The sequence below is a fragment of the Emys orbicularis genome, chromosome 16, assembly GCF_028017835.1.
Source record: "Emys orbicularis isolate rEmyOrb1 chromosome 16, rEmyOrb1.hap1, whole genome shotgun sequence".
Lineage (NCBI taxonomy): Eukaryota > Metazoa > Chordata > Testudines > Emydidae > Emys > Emys orbicularis.
Genome location: NC_088698.1, coordinates 14,911,160 through 14,925,367, shown reverse-complemented (window position 1 = coordinate 14,925,367; position 14,208 = coordinate 14,911,160). Strand labels below are relative to the sequence as shown.

The following is a 14,208-nucleotide window of genomic DNA, read 5'->3' as shown; positions in this document are numbered from 1 at the left end:
GAACTGCACCAAGGCACTTAGGATTTGCCATATTTGATCACACCCCTGGCCCAATGGGGCTGACGTCCTTTCTCCCGCAGGCAGCCGTCGGTACCAGATGTTCCAGAGGAAGGTGTTTTAGAATCCCAGTAAAGGACAATTCTGGAGTAACCTGCTCGTAGTAGTAATTTCTTCCTAACCCATCCACCCCTCTCCTCCCACCCCCCTGTGAGTTAGCGGGTGGATTTTTACAGGGAGCACATGGGTTTATATGCCTTGTTCTTTATCCTGTCCAATGTAATTGTGGATGATCTCGCTAGCCATAGAAATGGCTAGTGCTTCTGGGAATCCTGTTAAACTCTCAAACTCCCTCTGGTGGTCATGGATGAAGGCGCCCTGTGTACCCCAAATAAGGCTCCACCCTTTGGGTGTTAGGCCTGGAAGCCCTAACCTCACGGTGCCCCACTCCCAACCACCTCCTGGTGTCCAGCCCAACCCATGTGCAGCAGTTCCTCTCATCGGGGGGACTTTTGTGGCCATGGAGGTGAGGAGTGGCTTTGCGTGAGTGAGAGAGAGAGAGCGAAGTTCCCTGTTATTAACCTCTATGCTTCATCTTAAAGGGGCAGGGATGCCTAAATAGTGGTTCACCGGCTTTGTGCGGGCTGGCACGGGGACGCACATGTACAGCGCACTAGACTGCCGCAGCCTGCTCCGGTCAGCCAGACTTGCCTGCTGCCATTGCAGGGCAGTGGCCCGTGTCCAGGCTCCATGCTCGGTGGAGTGATTCGCAGCGTGGTTTGTCAGAAAAACAATCCCAGCCCACAGGGGCAGGGCAGATCTGCTTGGCAGCCCTCCTGGATCCCAGTCGATGCTGGCACAGTTTGGCGGGTAGGGCTCAAAAGGGGCCCTAGGAAGCTCTGAGCGTGGGCGGTAGCAGTACAGTATCCATAGGGGCTCTGCCTCTGTGGGTTTGGCTGCTTTGACCTCGGTGCTGGTTTCCCTCTGGGGCTCGGTTTGTTTTTCAGATCAGCTCCTGGAAGTGCCAAGTCAGCAGCTGCTGGTCAGCAGGACGGAGCTGGAGGAGGAGCTGGGAGCCAGCAGCCCAGCCTTGATATTTCAGCTCATCCCCTGATGGTTCTCCTCAGGCCTCTGTAAACAGTGGAGGGGGGTTGGGTAATGAAGTGAGGGGCCAGTGTTGGGTGGGATGATGCCAGCAGAGAGGGATGTAGGGCTCCAAGGGCCCCCTGGCCCAGGCCCAGCCGCTGAGCTCTGACCCTGAGGGGGGGTGGGTGGTAGTCCAGGGACGCTGGGCGGTAGCCTGGTCCCAGTACACACAGCTGTGCCCTTCACCTGTCAGGCCTCCCGAGCTCAACTGGGGCTGGTGGCCTTGGGAGTGGTTGTCATTTGTATCACTGCAGTGTGTAGGAGCCCTGGTCACTGAGACACGGCTGAGCTGCTGGGCTAGGCCCAATCCTGGAGGTCGGGGTGGGACTCAGCAGGTGCATAACGCTCTCCATTTCCAGAGTGCCTGGTGGATAGTGACTCTGGGGAGGGAGGTGTTGCCCTCGTCTGTGGGTGGACACACGGAGACACACCGAGGGGACGGGACTTGCCCAGGCCCCTCTTCACTTCAGCCATTGCACAGGGATCCAGAGAGTGCTGCTGCGTGGGGAAGAGCTGTGGCCATCCAGAGATGCAGGGCCGGGGGCAGAACAGTCCACAGGCCTTTGGCTCCCTGGGTCCCACACAGCGGGCACCAGCATTACTGGATTGCCAATCCAAGCAGCAACCGAGAACCTGGCCACAGCATGGAATGGGGGCAGGGGGCTCTCCCGGCACTGGATCGCCGGCCCGTGCAGGGACTGTGTGTGTGTGTGAGAGCCCGGGGGCTCTCCCTGCCTGTGCAGAGACTGGGGGGGTGGGGGGGGGGGGGCAGGGGGCTCTCCCAGCACTGGATCACCAGGCTGGGGTTGGGACTGGATGGCCGGCCTGTGTGTGCAGAGACTGGCTTGTGTTCAGTGGTGGTTTCAGGTGCAGTATTTTGCAGGCAGTTTTCCCACATGGGTGGGGCTGAGGGAAGGAATGGGGCTGAATTGATGGGGGTGGATGAAGCTCTGCAACCTGCTGCCTATGGGGAGAAGCAGCTTTTCACCCACTGAGCGCTCTCGTCGCCCCTCCCCTTCCCCCCCCCGGTTCGGCCCCTACAGAGCAGGCCTGCAATTAGCTGAGCCGTTTGCTTCCTGCTGTTTCACGTGGCCCTCCGGATTCCATCCCTCGCGTCTAGTCTCAAATCCCTGTTAAATGGAGGTTTGCCTGCTGCCTGTAATACTTTCCTGTATTCTGCTTTATCGTGCTTTTGTCTGTTGGCTGCAGCGGGCTGAAATATAGTGAAACGTGGGTGCAAGAACATTAGGGTGACCAGATGTCCCGATTTTATAGGGACAGTCCTGATTTTTGGGTCTTTTTCTTATATAGACTCCTATTGCCCCCCCACCCCCTGTCCCGATTTTTCACAGTTGCTGTCTGGTCACCCTAAAGAACATGCACTGTGGCTAGGTGTATCGGTGTTCTCTTTAAGGGGGGTCACAGAAGGCTGAAAGGAACCAGATCAGTAATTGCCCCATTTGCTTCTTCTCTTGCTGCTTTCATTGAAAGAAAGCAGAGTGTCTGATCTGTCCAGATGCTAACACCAGCCCTTAGTTTGCCCGGTGCTGGGAGCAGAAAGAGCCACGGGCTGGGGTGAGCCCACCTGGCTGTCGAGAGTCCCATCCTAATAGCATGGGATTGATACTGAGAAACGTTGGGTGCATCCCCCAAATCCTAGAGAAGCTCTCGGCTCAGTAAGGGGGTTTCTGTTACCTGCTGGAGACTTGCCGGGCACGGGGCTAAGTTCTGCCCCGTTACACCAGTGTAAATCCAGAGTAACTGCATTGACTCCAGGTTGTGTCACTCCGGATTTACACTGGTGTAACTGAAACCAGAATCTAGCCCACATGCTTTGTTCTCTTCAGAGTTAAGACCTCAATCTTTACTCCATAGTAGAGTTTGATGTAAGAAGTTCTGTAGCAAGTGTCATTCCCTTCCTGATGGTGCCAGAGGCTGGCTGGAAATGCTGAAAATCCAGCAAGGAACTGGCAAAACGCACCTGTCCTGCAAGCCTCAAAAAGCCTGCTCCTCTTGCCAGCTCGGTCAGGCCGCAGTGCTCTCATCCTCTGGCTTGGCGTTTTAATGTCACTCCGGCAGCTCAGAAGGAATCGCGACAGCTGAGTGTCTGGGAACTGATGACTCACAGCTCTTAAAATGTACAAGACGAAATCATTGGCTCATGGGGAAGGGTTGGAGAGTGCAAACCGCTGTGCTGGGTGCGGTGACCGTGCTGCTGGGTCTCGTGACCCAAGTGTTTGCATCCTCAGACCATGGACATCTGGGAGTGGGAATCAGTGCCTTCCCCGAGAGGCAGCGGAGCCTAGTGGACGAGGCGTGGCACTGGGCAGCCGGAGAGTTGGGGATCAATTCCTGGCTCTTCCACTAACTCGCTAGGTGACCGTGGATAAGAGACATCACTTTGGTGCCCCATGTATAAATGGGAATCCTGATGTGCTTGGAGTACATTGGGTGAAAGGCACTGGGTAACTACGAGTATGTGTTCCCGTGACTGTAAAGCCATAGTGGATGAAGCAATCCTACAAGCCAAGTGGCCTTCTGCTCCTCAGCACGCTTTGTAGCTGCACCATGATGGACGTGGATGGAGGGGGGATTGAAGGGAAAACAAGCCGCCTTTGTGTCTGTTGCAGCCTCTTGCAGTTGGAGCAGAGTTCTCCAGCAATGTGATTTGCAGGGCTATGCAGTGCTGTTGTAGCTGCGTTGGTCCCAGGATGGCAGAGGGACAAGGTGGGAGAGGCAATCTCTTCGATTGCACCAGAAGACGAGCTCTGTGTAAGCTCAAAAGCTTGTCTCTCCTCAACAGAATTTGGTCCAGTAAAAGCTGTCACCTCACCCACTTGTCTCTTTATAGGGTTAGGAAGCCTCCTCGTCAGCACGGCTAGGTGGGGGACTTGCTGCAGCAGTGTTGCCACAGCTCAAGGCAGGAGTTCCTGGGGCACTTTCCATGGACTTCCCAGAGGAAGATGAAAAGAAGCCTTTGTCTGGCCCTGTCAGGCAAACCAGTGTGTGTTTGTGAAGTCAGCGGCAGTGTCTGCAAACAGCAGCCATGGGAGAAAGGAGCATGGTTTGCAAGGCTGTAGGATTACAGGCTTAAACCTGGCAGGTTGCCGTCTTATGCTAGGGTATTTTTAACGCTGTCTGTGCCCAATTCATCCCCAGAGTAACGTGAGTGGAGTTACACTGGGGAGGAGTCTGTGGGCTGGCCCCATTGTGCTGTCCAAGGAATGTGTCCCCATGACTTTCTAATAAAATAATAGATGCAGTGGGCCAAATGCAGTAGAGACCGGCAGCTCTGCAGGGTACACATCCGGGATGGGGTGGTCCGGAAACAGGGGCAAGTGGGAAGACCGTGTTGGTTGCACTGATCTGCCATCCAGCAGGGGCACAAAAGAGTGGGCAGAATGGGCAGCGTGCATGAATAGACACTGGGGATGATGATCATGGGAACCCCACTTAACAGCTGAAGGTCTAAGCAGCTCTGCACAGGTTCCGAATGGTACCAACACTTTTCTGGATACCTGTCCTGCTTCATCAAGGGAGGTTCTGGGTGGCTGTGGTCCATGTTAAACCACACTAGCCAGCTTCTCCCCTTGCAGATGAGATCCAGTGGAGGAACTGGCTGTTCTGACTTCCGGAGCAGCTGCACTTCCTAGCGCAGGTTTTGCCTGGCCGAGGGAAGAGACTGTGTGAGACTAATTCTCCAGGAGATAGCTGTGCTGCATTCCTCCCACTGTTCGAAAGGCAGCTGCCTCCCATTTTCCTCTCGGCTGAGTGGAAAAGAAGCTTGTGCTTTGAGGGTGTGAGCGTGAAACCAGTTTCGCCAGTAATTAAGAAGGTGGCGAGTTTGAGCCTGCAGGAAGGTGTGACTGTCAGTATCTCTGGGAGGGGGCCAGCCCCCTTGTTCTAGTTACTCTAGTGTGGAAGAGCTACAAGATAAGGTAACCTGCTTTAAGCTCTGTTATCTTTGGCTACATAACAGACTAAGTGACAGCACAGTGTGTAGGAACTGAGATTTGGCGTACACTTAGGGCTCTTGCGGGTATTGCCAAGTCAAGAACCCCATGACATTTGATTTTCTGAGAGCTCCACCTCCTGGAGTCATGTGATGACTCCCTGAGAGTCTCCCCTTTCCATTCAAAATAAATGTGTTTCTAGCTCTCATAATTGCAGAGAGGGGCATGGAAAGATGAGCAAAAGAGGCCCAAAATCAGAAGGTCCCTCCCAAATTATTTTTAAAAAGCTCAGAATTTTTCAGGGGCTGACTCCTGGTTTTTGAATGTTTGGGATTGGTAGTGTTGCTCCGAGACTGGCAGAGCTCCATTGAGTTAGGGCTGTGATGATTTGGGGTTGTGGGGGTGGGTTGGGGGATGACTGATGTGGGTGTGGAGGGACCCCTGAATGAAAGGGCAGTTGAGGGGTGCGCTGCAAGTCCAGGAGACCTTGGAAGGGTAGGCTGTGAAGGGAAGTATTAAATGTTGGGCTAAGCATGACACACACACACACACACACACTCAGCAAGGAAGGGCAGAAGTTGTTCTACTGGACAAGTCGCAGCTCGTTATCCATCCTGCTCCCTACACTTCCTCTAAAAATCAATGCTTTTTTTTTTTAATTGTTTTTTTTTTTCCATAAAATGCTTTTTGAGGAAAAAAGCATTCTATCTAAAGATAGTTTTAATTAAGATACATTATAGCGCAAAGATAACTTGTCATGGAATAGGGATTATAAATTCTAATTCTATAGTATAAGACAATATATTCATGTAATGTTTAAGAAAAGTTTTGCACATGAGTTCCAATAGTTCATGGATTAGGGACCCAATCTTATGGGGTTCCACAGGCTTCTGTATAGATTATTTAGGTTAATCTTTCTATCTACCCAATGGGTCTCAGTGCTCAGTCTAGAAGATACCATCAGAGATGCTTAGTTTTGCAGTTCTCAAACTGCGTATTTGGGTCTCCAGAAGTAACATGCTTGTTAACAGCAAAAATGTTTTAAAATAAATAAATAAATAGAGGTGAGAAATAACAGACCTCAACTCTATTGTCCCTCTGCAAATTTGTGTACACAGAGTCAATCCCTTACCTCTCTAAAAGTGCAAAGTTTCAAAAAGTTCAATGAATAGAAGATTGTTGACTGCTCGTGGGGAATATCCTGATTAATACAAATACATTGACAGAGCAACTTCCTTCTGAGGTTTCTGAAGTGCTTTGCCAGTATGAACAGGCAGTTTGCCAGCCCAAAGCACCCCAAACTCATGAGTCACGGCCTCAGACACCATGAAATTGACTTTTAAAAAAACAAACAAAAAGACCCCCAAGATTTTAAAATAGTCCTTCAGGGGTTTTATCTGCCTTCTGGGCTTTGAACCTTTTGGGATTGTGAGGGCTAGAAAACTACATCTTCTTTTAATAATAATTAATTTAATAATAAATTAAAAAAAGCTGAGCTGCTTCTCCCGTAATCCCATGCCTCCAGGAGCTGGGGCATTAAGAAAAACACCAGAGTGGGAAAAGCTGAATAGGTTAAGCCTGTCAGTGAGGGAGGCAGTAACTGCAACGCTGGTGAGGTTGGGGCTGAATTTTCAAAAGTTGTCTCTAATTTAAAACTACAGTCTAGGGGAAGGAGGCCTATGAAACATGCAGTGATGGCCAGACGGATGGAGGAATTACGCTGCACATGGAATACTGAACCCTTCAAGCACTGCACTCTCTATGCGCCGCTGGTTGGGAACCACAATTCCAGTATTGGTGCTTCCCTTCCCTGACTCTTATGGGGAGTCTGTGTGCTGGGCCCCAGTGCAGTGCACATGCTCCGGGCTCAGCGGTGCAGACTCCGTCCTAGGGAAGGCCTAGTGTGTGGCCTACTGGCTAGAACATGGGACAGAAGACTTGGTTCTACTCCCAACTCTGCTACTGGCCTGTGGGGTGACCTTGGACAAATCACGGCACTGCTCCATGCCTCAGTTTCCCCATCTGTGAAATGGGGATAATGATCCTGACCTCCTTTGTAAAGTGCTTTGAGATCTAAAGATGACAAGCGTTGTATCCGAGCTAGATATTGTTGTTTTGTTATAGAGCTTGGCCTGCTCTAAACTCCCGTCTTGGAGCAAACCAAGCACACATGTCCAAATGGCAGACTCAGGGCACTGTCTGCTACAGTGGCCCCAAAAGGCTCAGAGTTGCTGCTCTGCTATAGGCAGTGACTTGAAGCAGTGGTGGGTGCCTTCTGAACCCTGTAACACCCACCCTGCCTCCCCTCCCCCTGCAGTTTCTTTAGACTTCCTGTTAGTACTGGGTGTCTGCCTTGCGTTTGCCTCTCCTCCAAGTCAGCAGAGTAAGCACAGACAGAACCTCAAGTTCCTTATTCTTGCTGCAGAGCGGAATGTAATCTCCAAGTGGGCCGGCTCTCGTGGTAAAAGTTTCTCTTTGTTCTCCCTCTGGGCCATTCATAGCTCTGTCCATTATGAGCTGTTCCACATCCCTGCTGATGCTGCAGCCACGGCAAATCCTGTTCCTTTCATGGGGTGTTGTCTGTGAGCCAATGACGGGCAGAGGATCTCTCTGCTAAGTCATGCTGAGTAGCTGTTCTCTGTGAATGAGAGCAGCATGGAAAGGGAGCTGGCCGGGGCACTAAGGGGGATTAGGTTCGTTCTTCTTCCCTGACAGTGGGGAGGGAGAGGCTGTGAGAATGAGCTGTGTAGGTGCATCACAGCCTCCTCCACTGCCACAAACCTCACATCACCTCCTGTGTCTGGGGCGGAGAATGGGCACCTGGGACCATGCCCATCTCTGGGACAGCCCCATGAAAATCACTGGACTCTGCAAGCTTGAATTTGGGCCCTTCTTTGAGTCTTGTGACACTAGTCAAAGATCCGGGGAGGAGTCCAGGAGCAGGCCTGCTCTCCACCTGAAGGGTCCATGCCCCACTGGCTGGGGCAGGGGTGAGAGCCAGGCAGGGTTAACACGCGCCCACATGATGGAGACAATCCCCATGGATTCCCCAGGGCTGAAAGATCTGAGTGTTTAACTTGTCCTAGTACTGGTCCCAAGCGCTCTCGCTAGCGTGAGCGTCGCTAGGGGCCACAGCTGCAGGGCTCCATAATGCTCTTGAAGGTTTCTCCTCCTCCTCCTCCAGGGAAGGAATCTGAACTGGGGGGGATACAGAGTGGCAGGAGATGAAGCTCATCTGGTCAGTATGTGCCTCCAATGCTGGTAGAAACCAAGGGCTGACACTGACCCTTTCATTGATCACAGGCACAGGAGACTGCAATTTCAATAAGGCACGATCCAGTGTCTCATCTCTCAAAAGGCAATAGTGTGCACAAGCCTTTGACGGAAATGGGGCTTTTAGGTTGGGCACTTGTTAGCATCCCTTTCTCTGCTCACTGATTGTAGCCCACTGCTCCTTTGTTTGCTCTGAGTTACACTTCCTACAGCCCATAAACCCCACATACCGAGTGTCTGCGTTCCAGGAGAGTCTTATAACTGAACCACAGTCAGAAATGCACCTGATGCAAACATCCCGAACACTAGGAAAGTTCTCGTGTGGATCCAGACTTCACCACTAGGCCAAACCAAAACCCTGGAGCCAAACCATGCTAGAGACCTCCTGAGCTCTGGGAAAGCTCAGATCCAAGCTTGGTAGGCTTCGCTCAAACGTTTGGCTCCTTTGACCTCCAGGGTTGGGTTGGGGATCTCATGGGAACAGGCTTTCTACTATGCTCTTGAGCACTGCTCATTTCTACCGGGGCCAGAAATCCAGCGAGAACAGCCTTGCTTGGTCTGATCAGCACTTCCAGATCCTGAGTAAATTCAGAAGCCGCAACTTGGAGGCGCACAAAACATTAGTTCAGACACCACAGATTTAACCTAACTCTTGCCAGAACCTCATATAAGCTTAGGGCTACCGGAGAGGGCAACAAGGCTGGGTCAGGCTAACAGGGTTATGGGTAGGGCCAGTTCCTTTTATTCTATGAAGGCCAATTTGCCCAGTCTGGGTTGAATTGCATCACGAGTGATCGGTCTGGTTGCATTAATTTCACAGCTGGAATGTGACTAGGGATCTCTAATTCAGTGCTAAGGGAGTTGGGAGACGAGTTCTGCTCCTTGCTTGTCTATGCTATGGGCACTACAGTGGCACAGCCATAGTGCTGTAGCTACACTGCATAGCGGCCTTAGCGTGGGCACTTCCGATGACAATGAAAAGAGTTTTTTTTCTGTTCCTGTAGGTGATCCATTTCCCCAAGCAGCAGTAGCTAGGTCAATGGAAGCATTCTTCCATTTAAGTAGCTGTGTCCACACTGTGGGTTAGTTTGCCATAGCTAGGGTGTGGATTATTTTCACCCCAAACGACATAGCTACGTCGATCTACATTTTAAGTCTAGACCAGGCCTTTTGAAAAGAACCAAATTAGAGAGAGGCAGGGAGTGCATGTGGGTGCAGGCTCGGTTCTGCGCAGGCTTCTTGGGCTGCCTTTTTAATGTAGCTGGAGGGAAATGGCGCAGTCGGAATGCAAACCATGCAGTCGCTTAGCCAGCTCCAGAAGTCCATGTGTCTCGAGGCAGTCTCGTTCTTACGGTTTGTTTGTTGGAGAATCACTATTACAGGGCAGGAACTGCGGATGCTTTTTATACTTCTGCTGCTGCCCATGGGCAGTTCTGAAAGGGTTTCTTCTTCTTCTTCTCATCCTTTTCCCCCCTGCTACTCTGGGGTGTTTCTTCAGCCATTTCATAGCTATTTTAATATCCCTCAGTACTAAAAGCTGTTCCGGTTGCGACACAAAGCACCAGCATCCAGTGAATTCAGGGTCAAATCTGACACTTCATCCTACTCCGCCCTACTGAAATCAGCCTGTGCAAATACGGGTATGGTGCCAAGGAACTGGATCTGCTGACGCTTGAGAAAAGTTTGGGGGTCTGTGGAAAACACATCTTGGCCCCAAATACTCCCGTCGCAAGCGGCTTGGATGCCAGGGACTCTTCACACCGAAATCTGGAATGTCTTGAAAGGGAAACTCTTTTTCAAACGACTCTAATAAAAGCGCACGAACTTCCCACTGCTCTCGACACCAGCTCACCCCAGAATGTCTCTGCAGGCTTATTTACAATTACACGGACGTTCTGGCACTGAGTAGCTGTCTGTCCGCCACAGCACTTGGCTGCCAAACCCGAGTGCCAGGTAGGTTCCTGTTGCTGTTCTCTCTGACGCTAAAAACGTAGCAGCAGGGAGCTGCACTTCTCCAAATCCTGCCCTCTGTCACATACTGACAACTGCCCCTGACTTCAGTGAGAGCTGCACAGGCGTTCCATAGGCAGCCTTGGCCCTCTAGCCATTGGCGGGGGCTGTGGTGTTTGATCATTTCTATAGCTAGACAGGGTGTGCAGGGCACTCTGTGATTGGCCAGCATGAGTTCTCGACACCTTGCAGTCTAGGAAGGGAAGCGGGGTTGTGACCCCTGTGTTGTGAGCCTGTGGTACAAGGAATACCCAGTCTGCGCCGTAAGGGATGCACAAGCTAAAAATTGGAGTGGGAATGGTGTAAACACAAAGAGCCGAGACATCACTGTAGACAGGACAGTCAGATACCTGTGTGAAACTGTGGCTTTGTTTTGAAGTCGCTGCTAATATTCTATTGGCATCTGGGATCTTCAACACCATCCTTGGGGTGTTTTAATCTTTGTGGTGTCGTTTAAAAGGTGAAAAGGGCTTTTCCAAGTGGAAGCTGTTTTGAGTAATCATACTAGCTCATCCCTGATAAATGTGACATTTTGTCTGGGCATAAGCTTTCGTGGGTAAAAACCTCACTTCAGATGCATCTGAAGTGAGGTTTTTACCCACAAAAGCTTATGCCCAAATAAATTGGTAAGCCTTTAAGGTGCCACCAGACTCCTTGTTGTTTTTGTAGATACAGACTAACACGGCTACCCCCTGATACTTGACATTTTGTCTGTACTCCTCTTCTTGTTCTTTGCCTTTGCCTCTGCACTACCAGCTTCCCTTTGTATCCTTTCGCCTCACTCACTCTATCTCCTTGCAGATCTGAGCTGCGAACACCCTTCCCCTTTGTCTAATTCCTCCCCCGCTATTTATCAGTTAATACTGGAGTTCTGCATGTGACTCCCTCAGGCCAGCCTGAGCTGCAGTTGTTGTGGAAATTGCTGCCTGGACTTAAGTTGTTTTGTGAAACCGTTACTCTCTTCACGTTTACGGAGTACCAGGCTGTGTGGGTTGGCGTGGTATCTGAGAGCAAACTGGCCTGTCCCAGCATGGCTCGTGATTGCCATAAGGATTTCACTGTCACGTGGGCCCCATTGTGTTGAGTATGGTGAGAATTCTAGGTAGGGCACTGAGCGGGACAATCTGGCCTCTTTCCTGTTCTCTTAGCCCCCCTGCTCACCCCCCGCAATGGGCTGGAGCAAGGGGTGGCCAGCATTCAGGGCTTTACTGCAGCGATGACGCGTTCAGAGGAGAGCTCTCTGCGCCACTCTTGTTTCATTTTTTTCTGGCGTGGTGCTTCTCTTGTTCTTGTCCTGGTTAGTCATTCTGCAATTATTTGGCAGTTAGCAGTAATGATTTGTTGCTTTCCAACTAAACAGGAGTATTGCAGCCACTAGTTACCTACCTCACGGGACACTCAGATTAAGATATTATCCTCTTCGCACATATAGAGAAACCGAGGCACAGAAAAGGATGTGACTGGGTAGAAGAGGCAGTGTGGCCTAGTGGATAGGGCACCAAACTGGGAGTCAAGAGACCCGGGTTCTGTCCCTGGTTCGGTGGCTGACCTGCTGTGCAACCCAGTGTGGGCCCCTTCACTTCCCGTCTCTATTTCTCCTTCTACCCTTTGTCTGTCTTGTCTATATAGATTGCAAGCTCTTCAGGGCAGGCACTGGGTCTCCCTGTGTTTGTACAGTGCCTAGCACAATGGGTGGAACCTCTGAGCATCACCCTCAGAGACACAAATAAGAACATTGGCCACCCAACGGGTCCGTACCAGAGCTTTGGACTTCCTGGCTTTTTAACAGTGAGGCATGGGATTAACCCCTGGAAGGAAGAGCCAAGGGAAGTGGTGGATTCTCCATGATGGCAGATCAAGTCTGGATGCCTTTCTGGAAGCTCTGCCTTAGTCACTGGGCACAGCGCATGGGTAACTGGGTGAAGAGCTGTGGCTGTGTTACACGGGAGGTCAGACGAGATGATCTAAAGGTCCCTTGTGGCCTTAATCTATATCCTTGGCCCTGTCCCTTCACACTTGGGCACTGGGGTGCTAGAGACGCGGGGGTCTAACTTTAAACTACTGTAATAGGAACCAAATGGGAAAAATCCAAGCAGTTCTGTGCTGCTTCTAACTTAGTGTGTAACCCCGGGTGATGCTGGTGTCTGTGAGCCTTGTGAAATTGCTATGGAAATGTACCAGTCCAGACACTAAATCTACTTGCCCAGCCTCACCATACCGATTAAAACACAAAGCAGCTTTTACTTGCCCACCTAATATAGCTACTGGCCTGGGGATCAGACAGTGACCAGAATTTCCTGGTGCTGGTTTGTGTCTCCACGTATGGATAGAAACTTCCGACACGGAGTGCGGTAAGCACACAGTGCTGTATACCTGGTGAGCTGTGCTGCGCAAACAGATCCTTGGCCTGAGGATTTCACAATCTGAAGGCACAGGCTGGTGCAAGCACAGAGCAGGATGTGTGCTTTACAGCTGGATTGCTTCACACGCATGTCTGCTGGAGGAGCAGAGGGTTCTTGGGGTGAAAGGAGAGGCTGTTCTAAGTGGGGGGGGGGGTGAAAGGGAGCAGTTGGGACAGGGCTTTGGCAGGAATGTGAGGAGCGTTGGAGGAGGGGGGACAGGTGTCTGTCTCTGCTGCAGCTACTGCATACCCAGCACTGTATCTTTAAAGTACTTTATTGACATTAGTGAATTTTCATGCTAACACCGTGAGGCAGATAATTACCATTATCCCCATCTTGCAGGCTGTGGGGGGGGCGGGGAGGCAGAGCAAGATTACATGACGTGCCTTTGGCACTGACTGCCTCTGTGGCCAGAGCTGGGACCAGAATTTGGGAGTTCCTGGTTCCCAGATCATAATTCAGGCCTTTAGTCTGTATCTGTGCACGTCTGTCCCCTGCCTGAACTGTCTGTGGTCTGCACTGAAAGCTCGTCTGGTGCTATGAAATGATGGCATTAAATCAGGGCTTAAATTCTCCCTGAGTATTTCCCGGAGCCCCGGGGTTCAGGGCTTCAGCCCTGCGGAGCACACCGGGGCTGCTGCAGGTTGGAAAATATTTACTGGAGCTCTGCTCAGGACAGCTCTGGCTGAATTTAAGTCCTGCATTAAATGCTCCTCTGCCGGCAAAATTATTATTCTATGAGAGTAGCAGCAAGGGGCCCCGAGTGAGACCAGGGTCCCATGGCGCTCGGCGTTGTACAAACACACAGTAAGGGCCAGTCCCTGCCCTGTCTAACCAGACCACACAGAAGAGGAGGGCAGAATATGTCTCCCTTGCTCTGCTGAAAGCATCGAGGGCCAGATTTTCAAAGGAGCAGTTGTTCAAAAGCGCTCCCATGTAGGCACCAAACTAAGTGACGAGATGCTCCAAAGAGCTCATGAGTTGCTGAGCACTTCTGCAAATCTGGCCCTTACCCAAGTGCCTACCTGGGAGGTGACCCCACTCCCGGCTCTGGCTCCAAGTGCTGAAAGGTGGGGCTTGGGCAATTCGAAACGGGCATCAGGGAGTTGCACCTGAGCTGCTGTGCAGTTCCCGGTTCTATCTCCCCCTCCTTGTTCTCCCCAGGTGGTATTGCCGGTGGCATTGAGATCTGCATTACATTCCCTACGGAGTATGTGAAGACTCAGCTACAGCTGGATGAGAAAGCTAACCCGCCCCGGTACAAAGGCATCGGTAAGTCCAGAGCCTGGCAGCCGTGGGCACCGAGAGACTGGAGTAGGGATCAAACAAGGGGACTGGCGATTGTCAGGGGCTATTGGAGCCGCTGCAGCCAGTAGTGGGCTGAGATGCTAGGCAGAGACTGGCACCGGTGGGTGGGGTGGGAGTGA

The 14,208-nt window shown here is 51.4% G+C and overlaps 1 protein-coding gene across 1 annotated transcript in view; it reads left to right on the top strand.

Moving 5' to 3' along the window:
• The window catches only part of SLC25A1 (solute carrier family 25 member 1), a 41,998-nt gene that overhangs the window by 15,781 nt on the left and 12,009 nt on the right, over positions 1 to 14,208 (top strand). The window contains exon 2 of the mRNA XM_065417551.1: positions 13,946 to 14,053. Coding sequence (XP_065273623.1) covers positions 13,946 to 14,053 — 108 coding nt within the window. The remainder of the gene's footprint in view (positions 1 to 13,945; positions 14,054 to 14,208) is intronic.